The 27,076-nt window shown below is 37.0% G+C and overlaps 1 protein-coding gene and 1 long non-coding RNA gene across 2 annotated transcripts; both read left to right on the forward strand.

Moving 5' to 3' along the window:
• On the forward strand, positions 1 to 1,787 carry LOC110789184 (uncharacterized). The gene has a single exon (XM_021993831.2). It carries the CDS (start codon positions 286 to 288, stop codon positions 1,540 to 1,542), a length of 1,257 nt encoding a protein of 418 aa, XP_021849523.1. The 5' UTR covers positions 1 to 285; the 3' UTR covers positions 1,543 to 1,787.
• A 1,170-nt stretch (positions 1,788 to 2,957) lies between these two features.
• On the forward strand, positions 2,958 to 12,148 carry LOC110789186 (uncharacterized). The gene is made up of 4 exons (XR_002533546.2): positions 2,958 to 3,176; positions 3,681 to 5,524; positions 8,043 to 8,135; positions 11,852 to 12,148. It is a non-coding gene; the product is annotated as an uncharacterized lncRNA (long non-coding RNA).
• The last annotated feature ends 14,928 nt before the right edge of the window (positions 12,149 to 27,076 follow it).

Consider the following 27,076-nt stretch of genomic DNA (forward strand, 5'->3'; position numbering starts at 1 on the left):
AGTACTAACCAAACTCTAAACAGCTGCTTCTTCAATTTTTAATTTATATTTAACCACACAAAAAAACAATATTCTGATAAACCTGATGCGTCTGTGACAAACTCATCCATCACCGAACGTGTTACCGAGTCATCCCCACCCTTCCCATTAATCGACAAACATTCTCACCAAAAAAAATTTGAGAAATTTTGGGGAGAGAAAATCATTATATACCTGATCAGAGTGATCACAAATCCCGAGTTAGTTGTTCAATCAACTCACTCAATTTCATCCTTAAAATTAACCATGGAGATGGACTCGGGGGCTGACTCAGTGAGTTCAACACCTCGTTCAGTCCACCACAAACACCCACTCTCCGACGACAAACCACTGGTCCGTCTCATGGTTAGCTTTGGCGGTAAAATACTCCCACGTCCTCACGACAATCAACTCCGTTACGTCGGTGGCGATACCCGTATTGTCGCCGTCAACCGGTCTACTAGTTTCTCTCTCCTACTTTCTAAACTCTCGAAGCTTCTATTAACCCCTCAAAACTCATCCTCCACCGCCGCTGCTGCTTCTGTTGATTTTACTGTCAAATACCAGCTTCCCAACGAAGAACTAGACGCTCTTATTACGGTTTCCACCGACGAAGATGTCGAGAATATGATGGAGGAGTTCGATCGTCTATCTCTCTCCTCCACCGATAAGATCCCACGGTTGAGGCTTTTCCTGTTTCCGGATACTAATGGTGGTGGTGGCAGTGGACAAGTTTCTAGAAGTTCGAGTATCGCGTCGCTTCTAGATGGTTCTAGGAAAAGGGAGAATTGGTTTGTCGACGCTTTGAACGGCGGTTCTACTGGTGGGTTAGAGAGGGGTAGGTCGGAAGCGTCATCGATTGTTTCGGAAGTTCCGGATTATTTATTCGGGTTGGATAATTCCGATGAACCCCCACCTCCACCTGTGAAATTCAGGAATCGGTCCGGATTGAGTGAACCGGGTCCAGGTTCAGCACCCGGTTCACCTGCTTTTGGTTCAGCGTCATCCGCTCCATCCATGCCGAACCTTCCACCGGTGAAGACAAAACCCGAGAAGACAAATATGCATTCGGTTGATGATGGGATTGACCCGATGGGGCAGCAGATGGGTGGCCCGCTTTGGAGTCATAACATTAACACTAACCCGGGTTCTCCTTATCCAGCTCATACGGTGCAGCCGATGCCAGTCTATTATGTTCCTGCTGGCGGGTCCGGGCCGGGTTTGGTGCCTCACAGGAATGTAGTTCCGGTATCAGTACCTGTTCCCAACCCATACATGCCACAATACGGTCCGGGTCCCGTTCAGGTTCCAGTTGGGTATCCAGGTCCGGGTCGAGGTCCAATGTATGAAGTCCAAATGCAAGGGAATATGGTTCAGGGTCAAGGTTTAAGTGGGATGAATAATCAGCCATTATATTATGGGGTTAAAAATGGTGGAATGGTTGCTACTTATCCGGGTCCGGGTGCTGGTATGCCTATGTCAGGAGACGAAGATGGGTCAAGGGGTCGGAATTTTCAAGGATAAAATACTCCCTCAGTCTGGAAATAGTTATAAACTTATAATTAAGCACGACAATATACTTGCAACTTTCAATTAATGCGACAATTAAATCCGAATGAACTAGCTTATTATTCCGTATTAAAGATTCCCTATAGTATAATGAGTGTTTAGTAAAAGTGTGCAGCATCTTGATTTTAATTTTCTTACTTTTTGTTTTGCAAGTTGTTTGGGGAAGGAGGAATATGTAAATAAAAATGAAATTTGGTAAAGGTTTCCAATTGTAGAGAATACAGATATCTGGAGTTGATGCTTTGATATCTTTTGTTTGTGATTTTTGGCAAATAAAGTGGAAAAGCTGGAAAAAAGATTTGGCTATTATTAAAGGTGTCCATTTAAATTAGTGTCATTTACATGGCATTGGTGCATTGCCATTACGTGAGGGACCTAATTCTGGAGACTGGACTCTGGAGGGCCAGATTCGGTAATTGAAGGGGAAAAAAAAGTGTGACCAAATATATTTCACTTGAGAATAAATGTATGGTTGTATGAACATCTATGGTAATGAAACAATCATTTAGGGACATACTAATAAAAAGAAATAGAGAGAGTATTAAATAAGCATGCGTGTTCAACTTTATGCACATCTCAGAAATGGCGAGTGGATTGAGTCTGATCCACCCCATCCTGAAACAACCCATAGTGACCTGGTCACGTGGATCTGACTCATTAATGACCCTTGACAAAATCCACCCAACTCAAATATTTCTTTTGATGTGTAGTGGATCGCGTTTTTCCGACACGACTCATTTCGGCCCACCCCATTGGACCAGAGACAATCCAACACGGCACACCCGACCCACCCAACCCAACCCACGGAATACAACCCACCTAATTCACCCTATGTCCCACCACACTTGTCATCCTAATTTAAACTACTTTGTATATTTAAGATGCTTAATTTTAAGTTTATTGTCTAAGTATACGTTAACTACATTATGTGAGTATGTCAATAACATAAAAATTAATTAATTTAAGCATATACGGAGATAACATTTGTAATCTTTTACGTTTAAATAATAGTCCAAAGCCACTTGACCCACATCAGCTCCTAAAATTCGTCTAAACCCACCAACCACTACAAGAATTCGGGTTTTTACCGACTGAAATTGCCGACTACACTATAAAAGTAGTCGTAAATTTTTTATTTACCGACCGTTTTAAGGGTAGTCGGTAATTACCGACCGTTTTAAGGGTAGTCGGTAAATTACCGACCGTTTGAAGGGTACTCGGTAAATTACCGACTACGTAGTATATTTCTACATTTGGATATTTTTTATTTTCGATAATACCGTAGGTAGTCGGTATTTTTTATTTCACTCGACTGCTTTGGGCTTTCTCCCCCCCCATCAACCCTAGCCCATATAAAACAGAAAATCTTAACCCTCCTCACTCTCCTCCTCCCAGCCGTTCCTCTTTCTTCTCTCACCTCCCTCTTCCTTCTCTCTCCTCCCAACTGTTCCTCGCAAATAAACCCTCCTCACTCTCCTCCCCCCAACCGTTTCTCGCAACCTCCTTCTATGTAGATCCGTTGAACTTGTGACAATCCAAGAGATTGACGGAACTCGCAAATGAAAATCGGGTGAATTTAGAAACTAAGGGTAAACCAGTACGAACACATCAAAGTTTTTCGGATTATTTTTTTATTTTTTTTAGATTTAATTGGTTTTCTTTTTTTTGTTTCTTTTAGATCTGTTTTGTTCATTTTGGTGTATCGTTTAATGTTAGATATTTATACTTAATTAATTTTCTTTACTGTCCATGTAATGGAAACAAGATTACAACCAGTGAGTGAATTTTGGTTCTACAAAATCTTGAAAATGGTCCAGTATAAACTCACTAAACGAACCAGAGTCAAGAAGTTGGCTTGATTTTACTTTTTAGAGTCAGATCGAATCTAGAACTAGAAATATAATTTGATAATTAATGACCCAAATTCGTCTCATACCAGTTGCAATTTCAAGCATAAATCTAAATTCCAATTTGTATATTTTTAACATGCATGATTAAAAAATTGAATCGTCAAAGTATTTTTTTGTTTAAATCCGTGCGAATTCAGTTTGTTTTACTTTATATTTTGTTTGTTTTATTTATTTTGGATGCAGCTCAAAGAAGAAGATAGAAGAACAAGAAAATTGAAGGAGATTTTTTTTATTGGAATTGGTTTGATTCAAGAAATTGGAGAATTGAAGGGGATTTTTTTACTTTTATTAGAAGAGCAAGAAATTCAAGAGCAAGACAGATCTAAATTGTTGGAATTTTTTTTATTCGTTAATTCATCATTCATCATCTGTACTTCTATTAACTTCTAACCCCACATGACCTATTAGAGTCACATCAAGCCCAAAACCCGTCGTAAACCATCGGACCCACTCGACCCGCACAACCTACCACAACCCACGTAACCCATGACCTATCATGTAACATACCTATTTTAATTTTTTCGGATACAACCCATGGTCATACCCACCTTGACTTTCACACAGGTGAGTCGTGCTTCAACTATTCCCGACATATGACTCACCAAACCCACCCATGAGTCCATGACCCACCTACCCGTGGCCTATCTCTAGAACATCCATACAGACTATATAACTTGACCCAATAGTTTTGAATTCTCGGATTCGTACCAAGTTTATGTTCGACAACATAGCATTGAATAGAAGATTTTATCTCCCACTATAATTTAGGATAAGGACAAATTGTTTTTTACCACCTATAAAAATCGATTTTTTTTTTTACCACCTAAAAAACTAAAACTTGTATTATTTTTTTAAAAAATTAGGTGGTAAAATACAAGTTTTAGTTTTTTAGGTTGTAAAAAATAATTTTTCGACTTTTTTAGGTGGTAATAACAATTTATCCTTTGGATAATTAACAACCACTATTATTTTAGTTAAAATAATAAAAAATAGGAAGCAATATAATCCTTAGAATTGTTTTAGAATGCATGCATGCATTGTCTTAAATTTGATAGGAAAGAAACAGTTTGCTAATTTAAAAACGTATCTTTAGCAAACTAAAAACTATATACACGTAGGTTATTGTTTGTGATAATAAAACAAAAGAAAACACAAAAGCAGAGAGAGGGAGGGAGAGAGAGAGAGAGAGAGAGAGAGAGAGAGAGAGAGAGGGAGAGGCTTTAAGAGAAATTTTAGAGAAAAATTCTTGGCTGTAATTGGGGTGTATGGCCTGGCTGTGAGTTAAACTAAGTATTGTGAACACTTGTGTATTATTTATCTTTTCAGTAAAAAATTTGCAGCGTATTTAGAGATTATAACACTTGTCGGATAATCAATTCACTAGTAGAAAAAACCTCAAGTGCTTTGAACAAAGTGCTTGGGTTTTAGAGAAAACCCAAGCACTTGATTGAACCCAAAAAACAAAATCTGAGTAAGTGCTTGGGGTTTTCTATTACCCCAAGCACAAAGTTATAAATTTACATGTGCTTGGGGTTTACTATTCACCCCAAGCACTAAACCTCCCCTTTGCAATTTTTTCACTTAGGTTAATTTCAATTTACAATGACAAAAATTCCCTCCACTGCCAAAATTTCATTCCCCGCCTAACGCACACCTCTCATTGCCCTTCTTGCTTCTTTCTTCTCGTTGCACCGCCGTTCTTCTTGCTCCGTTCATCTCGACACCTCTGGTCGCTGCTTGCTCTGTTCTTGGCTCTGTTCTTCGCTGCTTGTTCTCGTTCTTCTTGCACCGCCCTTCTACTAGCTTGCACCGCCGTCGCTCTTGCACCGTCGTTCTTCTTGCACCGCCGTCTCTCTTGCACCATCGTTCTTCTTGCACCTCCGTCGCTTATGCTCTGTTCTTCGCTTCTTGGCTATGTCGTACACCGTTCTACGCGCACCTCTCCTTGGTTTCTGGAAGCCGTTTTTCTTGGCCCCGTTCTGCTTGCTCCGCGGCTGGCTCCTCTCCTCTCCTACGCGGACCTCCAGGTATAACCACCAGTCATTTTTTTTAATTATTTTGTGAATTAACGTCGTCTCTCCTCTCCTATGCGGACCATTGTAGCTTGTTTTGTTATTCTCCAATTCAATTTGAATCTATTTTTATTCGATCCTTCTATTCTTTGGGGGTTCTTGGTGTGGCCTGGTATTCAAATTGAATACATTTAATAGGGGAGAAAGGAAATAAATGAAGAATGAAGTAATAGTAACAAATATGTTTGGTATCCTTCGAATATTGCTTCTTGGCTTCTAATGCATCATGTGATTATAAAAATAGCTATCTTATTCTAGTTCATAGGTTGTATATGCCTTATTAGTTTCTTTCATGGGTTGGTGATCGTTGAAGTCTTCTTTCACATATTTTATGCACGTGTTCATGAATTATTTGAGGCTAGTTGGTCTCACTTCTAGCTTATTCTTCTTAGCTATGTCGTACTTAGACCAACGCCTAGGCGAGCGGATCATCTATCAGCTGCGTGTTCTGCCATCTATGATGCCGGATAAATTTAATGAACTTATAATTTAGTGAATTTTCCCGAATCCCTTCATATCTAGGTAAAGTTATGTTAAAATATTAATCTAGAAAATTCTAGATAATACATTTGTAAAAATCTAATAGTAAAATGTATTGTGTAGAAAAATCTAGAAATATGATTGTAAAGTATAATCTAGAATAATCTTAGGAATGTCTAGACTCTAGAGTTATCCTAAGAAAAATCTAGTAAAAAAAAATCTAGATATAGGACAAGTGTAGGAAAATCTAGAAAATAGGACACACCCACTATAAATACGTTGTATGCATGAGTTGTGAGGTGAGCTAATCAAGAGAGCTCCCACAAAATATGAGTGAGGGGTAGAAACAAGGGTTCTACCAAAGAGATAAGTGAGAGACATGAGCTCTCGCAAATATTGTTGCACATCAATTTTTATCCATATAATCAATGATGAAAATACAATTTTGATATATTATTCGGGTCCATCAAAACTTCCGCGTGCGTCCTCAAATTTCTATCATGGTATCAGAGCCGGAAAAGTGATTACGACAAAATTGAAGATCGGAGACCCAAGACATGAAGGGTTACGAGATTTGAAGAAAGAGGTACGTGCTCAATCTAAATTTTCTCAATGAGAATAATAAAGGTGGGAAAATTAAACTGAAAGAAGAAATTTATGGAGGAAAATGGAGAAAATAAAAGTTGATGATAAAAATAAGGAAAGAATGAAAAAAAAACAAAAAAAAAAATTGAAGAAGAAAATATGTTTTTGAAGAAGAAAGTATTTGAAGGATGCTAATGATTAAAGGCATTAGCAAGTAGGTTGGTGAAAAAAAAAAAATATTCACAAAGAGAATTTTGGAGTTTGCTAATGACATGAGCATTAGCAGTGATGGGTGGTGACATGAGCACCACAACAAAAGGAAAAATTGGAGAAACGCAACAATGTTAATGGAGAAAATGTAGAAGAAAATATTTTAAAGAAAATTTTGAAGTTTGCTAATAATGACAAGAGCATTAGCGGGATGATTGGTGACAAGAGCACCAAAACTAAAGAAAAATCGGGAGAAACAAATTACATTGGAGCAAGTTGGTAACAAGGGTACCAACACAAAGAATTGAAAATCTGCAAGATGTGAAGAAGAAGAAAATTGTTGGGATGGTTGGTGACATGAGCACCAATAATAAAATAAAATTTGAAGAAAAATTTCAGGAGATGACTGGTGACATGTGAATCAGTGGGATAGTTGGTAACATGAATACCAACAAGAAGATCATAGAGATATTTGAAGATCAAGAAGATTATCAGGACTAATAAAAGGTATCGAGAAGATGGAGGTTGGTAACACGGGTGCCAACATTATTGGAACTCAAGCGTTCATGACGATTGGTGGTTGGTGACAAGTGCATCAACGAGATTTTCAAAAGATGAAATATTTTGAAGCACAAGATTTTTCTAGATTAAGGGGGAGTGTTAAAATATTAATCTAGAAAAATCTAGATAATACATTTGTAAAAATCTAATAGTAAAATGTATTGTGTAGAAAAATCTAGAAATATGATTGTAAAGTATAATCTAGAATAATCTTAGGAATGTCTAGAGTTATCCTAAGAAAAATCTAGTAAGAAAAATCTAGATATAGGACAAGTGTAGGAAAATCTAAAAAATAGGATACACCCACTATAAATATGTTGTATGCATGAGTTGTGAGGTGAGCTAATCAAGAGAGCTCCCACAAAATATGAGTGAGGGGTAGAAACAAGGGTTCTACCAAAGAGATAAGTGAGAGACATGAGCTCTCGCAAATATTGTTGTACATCAATTTTTATCCATATAATTAATGATGAAAATACAATTTTGATATATTATTCGGGTCCATCAAAACTTCCGCGTGCGTCCTCAAATTTCTATCAAGTTATGCATAACATGCTTTTGTAATTTGATTATGTAATGTTTTCTAGTTTATGTATTTCTCTATCTAGTGTTGTGATAAAATACCGCTATCTTGCAGTATCACCGCTATCTTGCAGATAGAGTCTCTGTCAGTTACTTTACATGGACATGATATGATAGTTGACTCGATGTTGGAGCTTAATTAAGGAAGGTAATTTCTATCTCAAACTGGTTCTTCCAAACTTTTTTTCTTTGTAACTATTTTATTTGAATTTGTTACATAGTTGCCTAGGCACAATGCCTTATACTTGAAATTATATATGCAGACATTACGATTCGCTTGGTTTAAATGGTAGTGGAGGTGGTCGTTGTGGGGAATTTGGCCCAAATCCAAATTCAAATTCAAATTCCAAGTGTTTCCAAACAAGTGAATTAGACCAAATCCTGAATTTCAAATGAAATTCTAGTTTTCAAACAGGCCATTAATTTATTTTTAAAGAAAGAAATTAAATAAAAAAGTCAAGTCAACAAATATCAAAGGGTGTAGATTAAATACATCAAAATGTAAGGTCAAAATTAAAAGTTTATTGTGGCTACAACATTAGTGTAGTCATTGTAAAATTGTCCTTTATTCTAGCTTATCAGAATTCTACCCAAAATTATTTGCAATTATCTAAATTTATTTTGCCTGAATTAAATAGAATAATTTCATGTAAAAAAAACATGTGCTAAATAATTTGCTAATATTTATGATTCATTTTTTAGCGATACGATTCAACTTGGAGCTAGTGAGGAGTGTAACGATCGAAATTAATAGCTTGCTTTGATATTGATATGTATTTCTAATATTTCATTATTTCTCTTTGTATTTACACTAGGTACAATATTTGAATATACGTGGTATTGTTAGTTATTTGATGGAAATGATCTAGTTAAGTTGTTATATATAAAAGAAGTTAATGCATGATCATCATTACATATGATTAGATACCTAATACTAATTATATTAAATGTGTAAAGGGTTTAAATATTTATTTGGGTTCATTAGTTAAGAGTTGGGAGCGAAAATGCCTATTATAGTCAAAATATGTCATATAACGATAAAACGAGCTCTAAATTGCATAAGTAGACCAAAGTAGATGAGAATGAGTCTTATCATCCTAATATTAAGTATATTAAACATGTAAAAGGCTTAGAATACCTATTTAGCTTCATTAGTTGAGAGTTGGGACCGAAAACGACCATTATAGTCAAAATATGACATATAACAGTCAAACGAGCCTCAAATGTGCATAAGTTGACAAAAGTATATGTTAATGAGTCTTAGAAACCTAATACTAAGTATATTAAACGTGTAAAGGGGTTAGAATACCTATTTAGCTTCATTAGTTTAGAGCTGGGACCGAAAATGACCATTAAGTCAAAATATGACCTATAACCGTCAAACGGGACTTAAATGTGCATAACTTGACCAAAGTAGATGAGAATGAGTCTTATCAACCTAATACTAAGTATATTAAACGTGTAAAAGGTTTAAAATACCTATTTAGCTTCATTAGTTAAGAGTTGGGACCGAAAACGACCATTATAGTCAAAATATGTCCTATAGCGGTCAAACGAGCCTAAAATTTGCATAAGTTTACTAAATTAGATGAATGAGTCTTATCAACCTAATATTAAGTATATTAAACATGTAAAGGGTTTATAATACCTATTTAGCTTCATTAGTTTAGAGTTGGGACCGAAAACGACCATTATAGTAAAAAAAATATGTCCTATAACGGTCAAACGAGCCTTAAATGTGCATAATTTGACCAAAGTAGACGAGAATGAGTCATAGAAACCTAATAATAAGTATGTTAAACGTGGAAATTTTTCGCTCCCAACTCTCAACTAATGAAGCTAAATAGGTATTCTAAGCCCTTTGCATGTTCAATATACTTAATATTAGGATGTTGAGACTTATTCTCATCTACTTTGGTCAAGTTATGCAATTTAAAGCTTGTTTTATCGTTATATGACATATTTTGACTATAATGGGCGTTTTCGCTCCCAACTCTTAACTAATGAACCCAAATAAATATTTTCAACCGTTTACAGGTTTAATATAATTGGTATTAGGTTTCTTAGACTCTTTCTCATCTACTTTGGTCAAGTTATGCACATTTGAGGCTTGTTTGACCGTTATAGGACATATTTTGACTATAATGGTCGTTTTCGGTCCCAACTCTTAACTAATGAACCTAAATAAGTATTTTGAACCGTTTACATGTTTAATATACTTAGTATTAAGTTTCTAAGACTCATTCTCTTATACTTTGGTCAAGTTATGCACATTTAAGACATGTTTGACCGTTATAGAACATATTTTGACTATAATGGTCGTTTTCGGTCCCAACTCTAAACTAATGAAGCTAAATAGGTATTCTAATCCCTTTACATGTTTAATATACTTAGTATTAGGTTTGTAAGACTCATTAACATCTACTTTGGTCAACTTATGCAAATTTTAGGTTCGTTTGACCGTTATAGGACATATTTTGACTATAATGGTCGTTTTCGGTCCCAACTCTTAACTAATGAAGCTAAATAGGTATTTTAAACCTTTTACACATTTAATATACTTAGTATTAGGTTGCTAAAACTCACTCTCATCTTCTTTGGTCAAGTTATGCACATTTAAGGATTGTTTGACCGTTGTAGGTCATATTTTGAATAAAATTCTCGTTTTCGGTTCCAACTCTTAACTAATGAACCTAAATAAGTATTTTAAAAAATTTCTAACAATTATAGTCAAAATATGACATATAACGATCAAACGAGTCTTAAATTGCATAACTTGACCAAAGCAGATGAGAACGAGTCTTATCATCCTAATATTAAGTATATTAAACATATAAAGGTCTTAGGATACCTATTGAGTTTCATTAGTTGAGAGTTGGAAACGAAAACAACAATTGTTGTCAAAATATGACATATAACGATCAAACGAGCCTTAAATTGCATAACTTGACCAAAGTAAATGGGAATGAGTCTTAGAATCCTAATATTAAGTATATTGAACATGTAAAGGACTTAGAATACCTATTTAGCTTCAGTTGAGAGTTGGGAGCAAAAACAACAATTATTGTCAAAATATGATATATAACGTTCAAACGAGTCTTAGATTGCATAACTTGACCAAAGTAGATGAGAATGAGTCTTATCATTCTATTATGAAGTATATTAAACATGTAAAGGGCTTAGAATACCTATTTAGTTTTATTAGTTGAGAGTTGGGAGCGAAAACAACAATTATTGTCAAAATATGACATATAACGATCAAACGAGCCTTAAATTGCATAAGTTGACCAAAGTAGATGAGAATGAGTCTTAGCACCATAATATTAAGTATATTGAACATGTAAAGGGTTTATAATACCTGTTTATCTTCATTAGTTGAGAGTTGGGAGCAAAAACAACAATTATAGTCAAAATATGACATATAACGATCAAACGAGCTTTAAATTGCATAACTTGACCAAAGTAGATGAGAATGAGTCTTATCATCCTAATATTAAGTATATTTAATATGTAAAGGTCTTAGAATACGTATTTAGATTCATTAGTTGAGAGTTGCGAGCGAAAACAATCATTATAGTCAAAATATGTCATATAACGGTCAAACGAGCCTTAAATGTGCATAAGTTGACCAAAGTAGATGAGAATGAGTATTAGAAACCTAATACTAAGTATATTAAACGTGTAAATGGTTTGGAATACTTATTTAGGTTCATTAGTTAAGAGTTGGAACCGAAAACTGCCATTTAAATCAAAATTGTTCATATAACTCAATTATTGTTTTAAAATAATGTTTATATTATATTTTACAATATTCATGTCTCTAACTTGATTATTATGTGTTTTTCTTGTTGAATTTGATTATAGGAATTCATGAACAAACCAAGGGAGCGTTCCTTCAGGACTGATGAAATAAAATGTGTTCGAGACAAGTTAGCACGATTTATTACTAAAGAATGTCTTGGATTGTTCGCGGTTTTAGCATTATAATGAATCTAATACTGTAGTTAGCTACCTTTTTTCATTAATCAATTTAGATACAATATGTTTTAATCCGTTGTTTGATATTTGTTTTGATTTTTTTTCACTTGTGTTATTAAATGGTGTATGGATGAGCTAAGGCCATGTTTGTTGGTGTATAGTATATACGGTGTGGTTGAATGAGGTTGTTTGGTGTAGGTACAGGTTTTATAGCTACAACATATTGTGCTAAAGTGGTACGGGCCTGACAAAATTTATTAAAATAAAAATAAAGTTGAATATTATGTGCTTGGGGTTTTTTTTTTATAAACCCCAAGCACTTGATAGTAGCAGATTTTATTTAAAAAATATTGTTAATATCAAGTGCTTGGGTGTTATGGAAAACCCAAGCACTTCACAAGTCAAGTGCTTGGGGCTTTCTTAAACCCCAAGCACTTAACATGTCAAGTGCTTGGGGTTTTCCATAAATCCCAAGTTAAGTGCTTGGGGTTTTTCGTAAACCCCAAGCACTTGAAATATTACAATGTGCTTCACCCTCAAGTGATGGGGGCATAATCACCAGCACTTGATGGCAATTTACCCCAAGCACTTGAGGTTTTTTCTACTAGTGATTTATTTGTGTGTTATTTTAAATATTATTGTTATTCCTACTAATCTGATTCATTAGGAAAGTTGCATAATTTCTTAACAACTGGTATCAGAGCCGAGTTGGTAAATTCTGTTCGTATCCATAGACGAATCGTCAAATACGATCAAAAGAAGTTAGATTTAAGTGGGAGCAATGGCTGCAGATGAAGGAAAGATAAAACTCGAGAAATTCGATGGTGCAGATTTCGGATTTTGGAAGATGCAGATCGAAGATTACCTGTACCAGAAAAAGTTTTATGAACCTCTCTCGGAAACTAAGCCACAGGGAATGAAAGATGAAGATTGGAATCTTCTCGACAGACAAGCCCTCGGAGTTATCCGATTAACGTTATCACGCAATGTTGCTTTTAATATAGCAAAGGAAAAGATCACGGCAGGTCTTATGAAAGCTCTCTCGAATATGTATGAGAAGCCATCGACCTCTAATAAAGTTCATTTAATGAGGCGATTATTCAATTTGCGGATGAAGGAAGGTGCACCGGTAGCTCAACATCTAAACGAACTTAATTTAGTCACAACTCAATTAAGTTCAGTCAAAATAGATTTTGAAGATGAAGTTCGAGCATTGATACTTTTATCTTCTTTACCAGATAGCTGGAGTGCTACAGTCACAACTATGAGTAGCTCGTCGGGAAGTAATAAGTTGAAATTTGACGACGTTAGTGATCTGGTTCTCATTGAAGAGATCTGACGGAGAGAGTCGGGTGAATCATCAACCTCTTCAGTATTACATACAGAGTCAAGAGGAAGAAATTCAACCAGAAAGAATGAACGTGGAAAATCAAGCTATCAAGGTAAATCTAGAAATTGGAGATCAAAATAAAGGACTCCCAATAATGCAACGAGCTCGAAAACTATCGAGTGTTGGAATTGTGGGAAGATCGGGCACTACAAAAATTAGTGCAAAATCAAGAAGAGAAGGCAGAAGAAAATATCACTTCTACCTTGGAAGGAGATGATGCATTGATATGCTCTTTGGAGAGCAAGTAAGAGTCTTGGGTGTTAGACTCTGGAGCATCATTCCACGCTATTTCGAAGAAATATTTCTTCGAGAGGTATGTCCCTGAAAACCTTGGGAATGTATACATTGGTGATGATCAACCTTGTGATATTTTTGGTAAACGTGTAGTGAAGATTAAGTTAAACGAGTCAGTTTGGGAGCTGAAAGATGTCAGGCATATTCCCGATATAAGAAAGAACTTGATCTCAGTCAGGCAGTTGACTAGGAAAGGCTACACTACAAACTTCCAAGGTGATAATTGGAAGATTTCAAAAGGTGCAATGACAGTTGCGCATGGTAAAAAGAGTGGTGCTCTTTACATGACATCAGGGGCGTGTTGTTCAACTGCAGTTGCATCGAGAAATGAATATTCCAAATCATGGCACCAAAGACTTGGCAATATGAGTGAGAAAGGGATGAAGCTTATGCATTCGAAAGGGAAAATCCCAGAGTTACAGTCTGTTGAAGTAGACATGTGTGAGGAATGCATACATGGAAAGCAGAAGAGGGTAAGCTTTCATACTAGTGGTAGAACCCCAAAGAAAGAAAAGTTGGAGCTTGTTCACTCTGATGTTTGGGGACCAACAAATACTTCATCCATTGGAGGAAAGCACTGCTTTGTCACTTTCATTGATGATCATTCTCGGAAGGTATTTGTTTACTTTATAAAATATAAATCTGAAGTGTTTGAATCTTTCAAGAGATGGAAAGCTATGGTTTAAAATGAGACAGGTCTGAAGATTAAAAAGTTCAGAACTGACAATGGTGGTGAATATGAAGACAAACACGTTCAAGAAGTTTTTCTATGATCATGGAATAAGGATGGAGAGAATCGTAACTAGTGCACCTCAACACAATGGTGTAGCTAAGCGTATGAATCGAACATTGACAGAAAGATCCAGAAGCATTTGTATACAGTCAGGTTTACCGAAGCAGCTCTGGGCAGAAGTAGTCAACACAGCAGCTTACTTGATCAACCGAGGACCATCAACTCCCTTAGACTACAAAATACCAAAAGTGGTATGGAGTGGAAGGTATTCGATTGTGTAGCATATGTGCATATTAGTGATCAAGGCAGGAATAAGCTTGATCCTAAATCTAAGAAATGTACTTTCATTGGCTATGGTGGGAAGGAATTTTGATACCGAATCTGGGATAATGAAAAAAAAGGTGATCCATACTAGAGATGTGATTTTCAATGAAAGAGTTATGTCCAAGGATAGACACAAAACTGACACTAGCGACTTAGTACAGAGTGGGCCGATGTTTCTTGATGAAGATTATGTCCCAGATAGTACAATGACAAAGTCAATTGTAAGGGAACCTCAACAAGATGAATCCATTGGACAAATCAATAAGCCACAGTCCAACATGCCACAACCTTCTAGTACAACACCAGTATTGAGGAGGACTACTCATTCACATGTGCCAAACAAAAAATATATGAATTATTTTTTATTGATTGATGAGGGAGAGCCTGAATGCTGTAATGAAGCATGTCAGACTAGTGATGCTAGCAAGTGGGAGCTTGCAATGAAAGATGAGATGCAATCTTTGATCTCAAACCAGATATGAGAACTAGTTGAGTTACCCATATGTAAGAAAGCACTTCATAATAAATGGGTATATCGAGTGAAAAAGGAGCATGATGGTTCCAAGAGATAAAAAGCTCGATTAGTAGTCAAAGGATTCCAACAGAAAGAAGGAATTGACTACATGAGATTTTTGCACCTGTTGTGAAACTCAATACCATCAGAACAGTGTTGAGTATTGTTGCCAATGAAGATCTTCATCTTGAGCAATTAGATGTGAAGACTGCATTTCTTCATGGAGATCTAGATGAAGAGATATATATGCATCAACCAGAAGGTTTCTTAGAAAGTAGGAAAGAAAATATGGTGTGCAAACTTAAGAAAAGTTTGTATGGCCTAAAACAAGCCCCGAGACAGTGGTATAAAAAGTTTGATAGCTTTATGCACAAGGAAGATTTCCAGAAGTGCAACGCTGACCACTGTTGCTACATTAAAAGATATCAGTCCAGTTATATCATCTTACTACTTTATGTCAATGATATGTTAGTAGCAGGTCCCAACATGGATGATATTAAAAGGTTGAAGCAACAATTGTCAAAGGAGTTTGACATGAAGGACTTAGGTCCAGCAAAGAAGATTCTTGGAATGCAAATTACAAGAAATAAGCATAAAGGTACTTTGTAATTATCTCAATCAGAGTACATCAAACGTTTTTTTACAGAGATTCAATATGAGTGACTCCAAGCAAGTTAGTACACCCTTGGCAAGTCACTTCCGGTTATCCAAGGATCAGTGCCCTTAGACGGAGGAAGATAAAAGATTATATGGCTAAGGTTCCTTATGCCTCAGCCATTGGGAGTTCGATGTACGCAATGGTTTGTACAAGACCAGATATTGGACATGCAATGGGAGTTGTTAGCAGGTTTATGTCAAATCCAGGAAAAGTTCATTGGGAAGCAGTGAAATGGATTTTGAGGTATCTACGAGGTACCACAGAGAAGTGTTTGTACTTTGGTAAAGGTTAATTAAAATTACAAGGATATGTCGATGCAGACTTTGAAGGTGAAGTCGACCATAGAAAGAGCACCACCGGCTATATATTCATAGTTGGAAATACAACGATTAGTTGGATGTCGCAGTTACAGAAGAATGTTGCTTTATCCACTACAGAGCCTGCATATGTAGCAGTAACTGAAGCTAGTAAAGAGATGATATGGCTTCAAGGTTTGTTACCTAAGTTGGGATTCAACCTGGAGAATAATGTTCTATATAGTGATAGTCAGAGTGCGGTACACTTGGCAAAGAATTCAGCATTGAAGGAAATAATGCCCTTGGTCCAAGTATGCATTCAATGATAAGTCTAATAAATGCGGTTCAGTATTAATTAATTATGCAAGTTAATAATTCAGTGAGATCAAGTGAACTGTATGCCTAGCTAGAGGTCGCTTCAGTTCAAGTGGAATTAATAATCCACAGCTTACTCTTGAGTGAACCCGTAGGGTCACACAAATAGTACGTGAACGGATCAAGTATTTAAGTGAATTAAATACTCCATTTATGGATATCCGGAATCGCGGATCTCGGTTCCAGTGCAAGCTGAAATCGTCAAAAGGCAAATCATGAATATTCCGGAAACGATGATATTGCCGAAAACGGAAATATGGATCGTATCGGAAATATAAATATTATCCAAGTCGTAGATGTTGCCGGAAACGGAAACATAGTACGAATCGGACAATATTATCGGAAATGGAAATATTTCCGGAATCGGAAATATTGCCGGAAACGGAAATATTACCGGAATCGGAAATATTATCGGAATCGGAAATAAATTTCGGAAACGGAAATATTAAATATTTGTTCGAAACGGAAATTAATTCCGGAATCGGAAATATTAAATATTGTTCGAATCGGAAATGAATTCCGGAATCGGAAAACGAATCGGAAGCGCGACGTACGAAATAAACATCGAACGAGCTAGCTAGACGCAAGGGCCCAGCACGAAGGCAGGCCCGCGCCTAGCGAAGCCCGCGCAAGGCGAGCAAACAAAGCAGCAGCCAGCCCCACCAAGGCAGGCCCAACCAAGCGCAAGGCAAGGCCAGGCCCAGCCAAGGCAAGGCAGCAGGCTGGCGCGCCCAGCATGGGCCGCGTACCAGCGCTGTTGGGCCGAGCCAACGCGCGCGCGCACGTACAGTGCCCCTCGTGGGCTGCTTGTGCGTTTGTGTTGTTGTGTTCATGCAATCCTCGAATCCTTAGTCGCTTAGGATTTGTCCGGTTAGATTGTTTTCCTAAATCCACTAGAGTTAGTCGTTTAACTAAACACTAAAAACAAAGGTTTAATTTAAGTCTAATTCTAATTGAATTAGTAAATTGAATCCTAGTGGATTTCTAAGTCCGATAATTCCACCCTATAAATAGGTGATGAATAATCACAATTTATACATCATATTCTCAAGTATTCATATAGTTTTAAGATTAAACTAAGCTTAATAATTTGCCAAATAATTAAGTACGAATAACATTAAAACCTTAGACTATATTTTAGTTAATTGAATCTAAGGCGGATCCGAACGTGCTGTGGACTATCTACGGAGGGACGACACTTGGAGTCCTAAAATTGTTCTTGTTCGGTTCGGGAGCAGCGAGGGAAAGCACGCGTCACATGTATGTATCCTAAATTATGCTAATTGACTATGTGGAAATTAATTTGTATTCCTGGCTTTATGGTTTTTCCGCATGAAATATATGTTTTATATTTGTCATAACCTCACAAGCATTCCATTCTCGAACAAAGCATATTGGGCTTCGATATCATTTTATTTGATCTTTACTAGAGGAGGAAGTGTTAAAATTGAAAAAAGTTCAAGGAACTAAGAATCCGCCAGATATGTTAACAAAGGCGGTGACTATTGAAAAACGACGTTTTAAAATTTTGACTAAAATCAGGGATTTGATGCCGAACCCAGAATTCCCAAATTCGAAGCCTAACTATGACTTTACGGAGGTTTTAGTTTTTCGAACGCAAAATTTATAATTTTTATGATGTTAAATTAAATATTTGCGAATCTTGTATGTAAACCTTGAATCTATGATTGACCTACTGTATATGTTTAACAATTTTAATGCCTAAACTTGTTAATTATACAACCTAATTTGTAATTGTAATTAATTTGTTGAAATTCGAATAATTTAGAATTTGATTTGATTTTCATAACTAATTAGCAACTTAATTAAGAACCTATGATTAAAACCACCATAAAATTTGTTAAAATTGAAAAGTTTTAAAATTTTATGACCAAGATTTGAATCCATGAAAATAAATATAATCGAAAATTAATTTTGATAATAAATTTTTGATTTTTCGCCCAAAATTTATGAAATTAATATGATTCATTAATTCGTCAATAAATTTAAATAATAAAGTTTTAATTTTTATGAAATCCGTTCACGAATCTTGCATGCACAAAGCAATGGACGCTAAGTGTTACCCTTAAGGGGTGTTATATAGTGCGGGCATGCGACTACGAGCAAGGGAGCTCGTCGCCTACGATGCAACGAGCAAAGCCGTAGCACACGCGCGCAAGGCAGCAACCCTGCTATGTGCTACATGCACTTGGGCGGAGGGGCGAGGAGCAAGGCAGCGAGCACACACAAACCGCGAGCGCGGGCAGCGAGCACACACACACCGCGAGCGCGGGCAGCGAGCACACACACACCGCGCGCGCGGGCAGCGACGGCTGGCTCGTCCAGCAGCGTTGCTCAGCCCATCGAGGGAAGCCTCGACCCAGTGGGCTAGCGGGCTGCGCGCAAGCGTGGCTTGCTCGACTTGCTGCGTTTGTGCGTGGCTGCTCGTGGCTTGCGATACGATCAGTCGAGCGGCATCCCATGGGGCGTTGCTGCTACGTGGACTTGACGAGGCATGGGCGCGAGCCCATGGCCATGTCTTGGCCAGTTTGGTTCGTTTTAATTTTGATTTTTCAATTTTAATTAATTTTAAATTCGTAATTTTATTTTTCTCGGAATTTAATTTTGAATAATTTAATTATTATAAATTTATTTATACTAATTATTTTACTAAAATTAAAACCTTGATTAAATTTAAATTAATTAATTTAATCAACTGAAAAAAAATTAAAGGATTAAATAATAATTTATATGAGCTTTAAATTTTAATTAAATTTATAAGTTTCCGGTTGGACTAGGAAATACAATTTTATGTTTAAAATTCGTAAAGCATGTAAAATTCTTGGTTTTAGTGGGAGCGTTTTAGTCATAAACTCTTGATTAGGTCTACATTCCTTTAAGGTTAAAACAACTCGATTAGAATTAATAAGGATTGAATAATTTGTAGATTATTAAAAGCCTTGATTAATTGATGCAAATATTTATGTGATGCATAATATGTTCTACTAACTAGCTATGTGGGCCATTCATTGATAAATGAATGGGTGAATGGTATATTGTATATGTACTGTTTTGCAGGTTATGGAAAGTGACTAGTATGGCCCAAATAGGATAGAAAATATGGTCTGCGTACCATTAATTTGAATGTAAAATTGGTCTAATGCACCAAAGTTTTTAATTTAAATATGGTCTGCGTACCATCAAATAGTTGTAATTAGTTTAAATTATAGCTTATCCTATTTGAAGAAAATGGTGCCTCCCATGGTGAAATTCAAGATGGAGTTTCCAATCCATTTTGAAGACGGAGTTTGAAGTTGAAGCTTCAAGATGAAGTCGGGCCATACTAGATCACATTTATATCTTATGCATGCTTTAAGTTATTTATTGCTTTAAATATGTCTTAATTATGGATGAGATTGTGGCTTGATTATGTTGCATGATTAAGGATTTTAGTTCACTTAAAATCTAACCAACATAGTAAGAGCTTTAAGTTCCAAACTTTAAAAATTGAGTTAAAAGGTGTCATGCCAAAATAACATTTACTTGGATAACCTTTACATCAATCTTAGTATAGTTTTTCGCCATAGCGAGGTGTTACTTATTGATCCTAAAGGGGTAAGGTACACAAATAATTGTGAGTACATGTTAGTTTTGGTGAAACTCAACGATATAAGTAAGGAGTCCTTTTATGTCGTGGAAAAACAAATAGGTTTACCTAATAAGACTTTAGACGTACCTAGCTATCAACCAAGAGTAGTTTCTAGACTATTAGCAAAGACTTTGCTTACCTAAAATATTTTAGAATTGACTCTAAATACATAATGTGCTTAATTCTTCAATGATTTAAGGATCTTGGAATCATTTTATTCACACCGGCCGGAACACATAACTTGAATAAAATGCTTAATAAATATTGAATTATGCATGCATGCTAGAATTTAAGTTTATTAAGAGAAACTGTGAATGGTTATTTATTTGTTTATTCTTTTTCAATTGTAGTTTTAACTATGGCAAACAACAATTCTTTCAACATCCGATCAATTCTCTAAAAGGAGAAGTTGAGAGGAAAAAACTTCCTTGATTGGGAAAGGAACTTGCAAATAGTTCTTATGCAGGAAGAAAAGGAGTATGTCCTAGAAGAGGCGATGCCCGAAGCCGCTGGCGACGGGGTCACTCAGGCAGCCCTCAATCGTTGGATTGATGCCAACAAGGATGTAAAATGTCTAATGCTTGCAACCATGAGTGCAGATCTACAGAAAACGTTCATCAACTCACATGCTTTCACGATCATCAGTGAGTTAAAGAACATGTTCCAAGATCTGGCTCGAGTCGAAAGATTCGAGACTGATAGGCAAATTCTTGAGACCAAGCTTAAGAAAGGCGAGCCCGTAAGTCCACATGTTCTCAAAATGATTGGACTCATTGAGAATATGAGTCGGCTGGATCAGCAGCTCTCTCAGGAAATGACTGTAGACACCATCCTCCATTCTCTTCATAGCAGGTATGATAAATTCAAGCTGAACTACAGTATGAATAGTCTGGACAAAACGCTCACTAAGCTTCACGGTATGCTGAAGACCGCTGAGAAGACGCTCAAAAGTGATAAGCAAGATGTGCTTATGGTGTGTGGGGGCATGTTCAAGAAATCTGGTAAGAAGAGGAATGCTAAGAAAGGTGGCAAGAAGGCCAAAAAGAATGATTCAGATCTCACCTATCTGTGGCATTGTCGATTAGGCCATATTAACATGAAGCGCATAGAAAGACTTCAAAAGGAAGGGATTCTAGAACCATTTGACTTAGAGGATTATGGTAAGTGCGAATCATGTTTACTTGGCAAAATGACAAAGCAACCTTTCTCTAAAGTTGGAGAAAGAGCAACTAATCTATTGGGTTTAATCTATACAGATGTATGTGCACCAATGAGTACAAATACTAGAGGTGGTTTCAGCTACTTTATCACTTTCACTGATGACTTCAGTAGATATGGTTATGTCTACCTAATGAAGCATAAGTCTGAATCCTTTGACAAATTCAAGGAATTTCAGAGTGAAGTAGAGAATCAGTTAGGAAAGAAGATTAAGGCACATCGGTCTGATAGTGGCGGTGAATAGCTAAGCTATGAATTTGATGACCATCTGAAAGAATGTGGAATTCTATCAGAATTGACTCCTCCCGGAACACCTCAATGGAACGGTGTGTCAGAACGGAGGAATAGAACCTTGCTAGACATGGTTAGATCAACGATGGGTCAGGCCGAACTTCCAATAGAATTTTGGGGACATGCACTAAACACAGCTGCACTCATAATAAATAGAGCTTCGTCTAAAGATGTCGAAAAGACTCCATATGAGTTATGGTTTGGAAAGCCTCCAAATGTGTCTTTTCTTAAGATTTGGGGTTGTGAAGTATACGTCAAACGATTAATTTCAGACAAACTTCAACCAAAATCTGACAAATGTATCCTTGTGGGCTATCCAAAGGAAATAAAGGGGTATTACTTCTACAATACATCTGAGAACAAGGTGTTTGTTGCTCGAGATGGTATCTTTTTGGAAAGAGATCACATTTCTAAATTGACAAGTGGGAGAAAAGTAGACCTTGAAGAAATTCAAGTCGAACAACAAACTCTAGAGAATGCTCAAGATGACATTCAGGTTGAAACTCAGAGATCTTTAGAAGTATCTGGTGAGAATCAGGAACCATCTAGAAATGTAACCCCGCGTAGATCGCAGAGATATAGGTCTCAACAGGAAAGGTACTTAGGTATTTTGACGAACGAGAGCCATGAAGTTCTACTGCTTGATAGTGATGAACCTGCGACTTACAAACAAGCTATGACGAGCCCTATCTCCAACCAATGGCAAGAAGCCATTCAATCTGAATTAAAATGAAAAAAGACAAGGATGGGAAACTAGAAAATTTTAAAGCTAGATTGGTTGCGAAAGGTTACAGACAAGTCCACGGTGTGGATTACGATGAAACCTTTTCACCAGTTGCAATGCTAAAGTCTATTGATAATGTTAGCAATCGCTGCATATTACGATTACGAAATATGGTAGATGGATATCAAAACCGCTTTCTTAAACGGCGTTTTAACGGAAACTGCGTTTATGACACAGCCTGAGGGTTTTGAGGATCCAAAGAATGCTAAAAAGGTATGCAAGCTTAAGAAATCCATTTTCGGATTAAAGCAAGCATCAAGGAGCTGGAACATACGTTTTGATGAAGCAGTCAGTGACTTTGGCTTCGTCAAGAACGCAGACGAATCTTGTGTATACTAGAAGGTCATTGGGAGCAAAATTTCTTTTCTAGTATTATATGTCGACGACATATTACTTATCGGAAATGATATTCCTATGTTGAACTCTCTCAAGATTTGGCTTAGGAAATGTTTTTCGATGAAGGATCTAGGAGAAGCATAGTACATACTGGACATCAAGATTTACAGAGATAGATCTAAAAAGATGATTGGATTTAGTCAAAGCACTTATATCAGTAAGGTGCTTGAAAGGTTCAATATGGCAGACTCCAAGCGAGGCTACCTACCCATGTCTCATGGAATGATTCTAAGCAAGACTCAATGCCCAAAAACACCAGATGAGCGTAGACGAATGACTGGGATTCCATATGCATCATTGATTGGTTCAATAATGTATGCTATGATATGTATACACCCGGATGTTGCGTATGCACTCACTGCTACGAGCAGATACCAGTCAGACCCAGGAGAGGCACATTGGACTGCTACCAAGAATATTCTGAAGTACCTGAAAAGGCACGAAGATGATTTCCTGGTCTATGGTGGAGATGATGAATTAATTGTTAAAGGCTATACGGACGCAAGTTTCCAAACCGACAAGGATGATTTCAGATCACAGTCTAGGTTTTTCTTCTGCCTCAACGGAGGTGCAGTAAGCTGGAAAAATGCTAAGCAAAGCACCATTGCGGATACTACAAGTAAAGCGGAGTACATTATTTCACATGAAGCAGCAAAGGAAGCTATTTGGCTAAGGAAGCTATTTGGCTAAGGAAGTTCATAGGAGAACTTGGTGTAGTCCCCTCCATTAAACCAATATCTCTATATTGTGACAATAATTGAGCTATTGCACAGGCAAAGGAGCCTAGAAACCACCAAAGAGTCAAGCATGTACTTCGTAGATTTCACCTTCTACGAGAGTTCGTTGAAAAAAAAGAAGTCGAGATAAGCAAGATTGGAACTGACGACAACATCTCAGATCCATTAACTAAGCCTCTGCCGCATGCGAAGCACAACTCGCACACTGCAGCTATGGGAATCAAGCATTTTGGAGAATGTCTTTGATGTCCTTATGTAATGTTTTAAAGTTTTAGAGTTTAATACATTGTAAAACGTTATTGGTTAACCATTCATATAAATTAATAGAATTCATTTTTCCATTTAATTTGTGGTTTATTAAATGATGAGTCCCTTCAATTTGATGATATATTCAAGATAGACTGTCAGTCCTGTGACTAAGAAATGTCTATCAAGTGAACTTGAATGTCAAAATTAAAAAGGTCCCTGGTCGGAGTTTTCTATAAAGGTGGACGTATAGAAAACGCTAGACGACTAGAATGCAAGATGACTAGTAGTTTTGTTTCTTGAACTATGTGGACATGGCAATGTCGCATTCATTTGCATAGATACTTACTTTGGAAAGACTAGTATCGGACATACCTATGAAACTTTACTGTAAGAGATGAAAATCTGTCATAAGTAAATTTCATTGAAATGATTAGACACTAATCCTCAATACCTGAGTGACTTGAGATTACTTGTTTGAGAACTGGTTACTTTGACGTTGTCAACCGTCGCACCATAAAAGGAGGCTATAACGGCAACGCTCGGGTAATCACCTATCAAACGAATTCTAATCTCAAGATCGCAAGATTAGGGATTGTCCTCCCATAAATCGGGATGAGATGTTGAAAGTTGTACAAGGCCACTCGGAGAGCTAGAAACTGTAAAATGCATGGCCGTGCTCAGATGAATCATAGGCTATGATTATCTGTTTATTTGATCAGTTGAACTCTGAAACCAAGAAATACCTGTGGACATAATAAGGATGACAACTCTTACCTTATGTTCATGAGCAAGCATCGAGCGACAAAGGAATTAGGCAATGCACACTTGTCCCTAAGGACAAGTGGGAGACTGGAGGAAATAATGCCCTTGGTCCAAGTATGCATTCAATGATAAGTCTAATAAATGCGGTTCAGTATTAATTAATTATGCAAGTTAATAATTCAGTGAGATCAAGTGAACTGTATGCCTAGCTAGAGGCCGCTTCAGTTCAAGTGGAATTAATAATATTATTCCACAGCTTACTCTTGACTGAACCCGTAGGGTCACACAAATAGTACGTGAACGGATCAAGTATTTAAGTGAATTAAATACTCCATTTATGGACATTCGGAATCGACGGATCTTGATTCCAGTGGTAGCTGAAATCGTCGAAAGGCAAATTATGAATACTCCGGAAACGATGATATTGCCGGAAACGGAAATATGGATCGTATCGGAAATATAAATATTATCCAAGTCGTAGATGTTGCCGGAAATGGAAACATGGTACGTATCGGAAAATATTATCGGAAATGGAAATATTGCCGGAATCGGAAATATTGCCGGAAACGGAAATATTATCGGAATCGGAAATAAATTCCGGAAACGGAAATATTAAATATTTGTTCGAAACGGAAATTAATTCCGGAATCGGAAATATTAAATATTATTCGAATTGGAAATGAATTACGGAATCGGAAAACGAACCGGAAGCGCGACGTACGAAATGAACACCGGACGAGCTTGCTAGACGCAAGGGCCCAGCACGAAGCCAGGCCCGCGCCTGGCGAAGCCCGCGCAAGGCGAGCAAACAAAGCAGCAGCCCGCCCCACCAAGGAAGACCCAGCTAAGTGCAAGGCAAGCCCAGGCCCAGCCAAGGCAAGGCAGCAGGCTGGCGCGCCCAGCATGGGCCGCGTACCAGCGCTGTTGGGCCGAGCCAACGTACTCGAGCACAACGCCCCTTGTGGGCTGCTTGTGCGTGTGTGTTGTTGTGTTCGTGCAAGCCTCGAATCCTTAGTCGCTTAGGATTTTTCCGGTTAGATTGTTTTCCTAAATCCACTAGAGTTAGTCGTTTAACTAAACACTAAAAACAAAGGTTTAATTTAAGTCTAATTCTAATTGAATTAGTAATTGAATCCTAGTGGATTTCTAAGTCCCATAATTCCACCCTATAAATAGGTGATGAATAATCACAATTTATACATCATATTCTCAAGTATTCATATAGTTTTAAGATTAAACTAAGATTAATAATTTGCCAAATAATTAAGTACGAATAACATTAAAACCTTGGACTATATTCTAGTTAATTGAATCTAAGGCGGATCCAAACGTGCTGTGGACTATCTACGGAGGGACGACACTTGGAGTCCTAAACTTGTTCTTGTTTGGTTCGAGAGCAGCTAGGGAAGGCACGCGTCACATGTATGTATCCTAAATTATGCTAATTGACTATGTGGCAATTAATTTGGATTCATGGCTTTATGTTTTTCCACATGAAATATATGTTTTATATTTGTCATAACCTCACAAGCATTCCATTCTCGAACAAAGCATATTGGGCTTCGATATCATTTTATCAGATCTTTACTAGAGGATGAAGTGTTAAAATTGAAAAAAGTTCAAGGAACTAAGAATCCCCCTGATATGTTAACAAAGGCGGTGACTATTGACAAAGTAAAGTTGTGTTCCACTTTAGTTGGCATGCATGAGTAACATACGAGAAAGTGGTACTCCATGAGGTAAGGTGTGAAGACAGATTAAAATCAGTCTTCGAGTGGGAGATTGTTGGATAATTAACAACCACTATTATTTTAGTTAAAATAATAATAAATAAGAAGCAATGTAATCCTTAGAAATTTTTTAGAATGCATGCATGCATTGTCTTAAATTTGATAGGAAAGAACACTAGTGGAAAAAGGGTCATTTGCATCGCACTTTTAAGCACATTTGCGTCGCACATCGTGCGTGGCAAAAGCTCTCGACGCAAATGACTAAAAGTCATTTGCGTCGCACATTTGTGCGACGCAAATGACCCTTATTTACGTCGCACATTAAGCAAATGTGCGTGGCAAATGACTTTTCAGGCACCATGTTGAAAAGTCATTTGCCACGCACATTAGCTAAATGTGCGACGCAAATGACTTCCAGGCGCCAAAAAAAAAAGTCATTTGCCACGCACATTAGCTTAATGTGCGACGCAAATGACATTCAGGCGCCAAAAAAAAGTCTTTTGCCACGCACAATAGTTTAATGTGCGACGCAAATGACAATTTTAGCGCCAAAAAATTAAGTCATTTGCCTCACACATTAAGCTAACGTGCGTGGCAAATGACTTATTTTTAAAAAAAAAAAATTTGTTTTTTAATATTTTAGTTGGAAATTCCGACATGATCGTCTTTGAAATTAGACGCTTCATTCCCAATACCGGGAATACATTTATA

Source organism: Spinacia oleracea, chromosome 6, assembly GCF_020520425.1.
Source record: "Spinacia oleracea cultivar Varoflay chromosome 6, BTI_SOV_V1, whole genome shotgun sequence".
NCBI lineage: Eukaryota > Viridiplantae > Streptophyta > Magnoliopsida > Caryophyllales > Amaranthaceae > Spinacia > Spinacia oleracea.

Excerpts from the sequence above, each read along its gene's own strand:
- LOC110789184 (XM_021993831.2), top strand. The coding sequence starts at position 286 with ATGGAGATGGACTCGGGGGCTGACTCAGTGAGTTCAACACCTCGTTCA.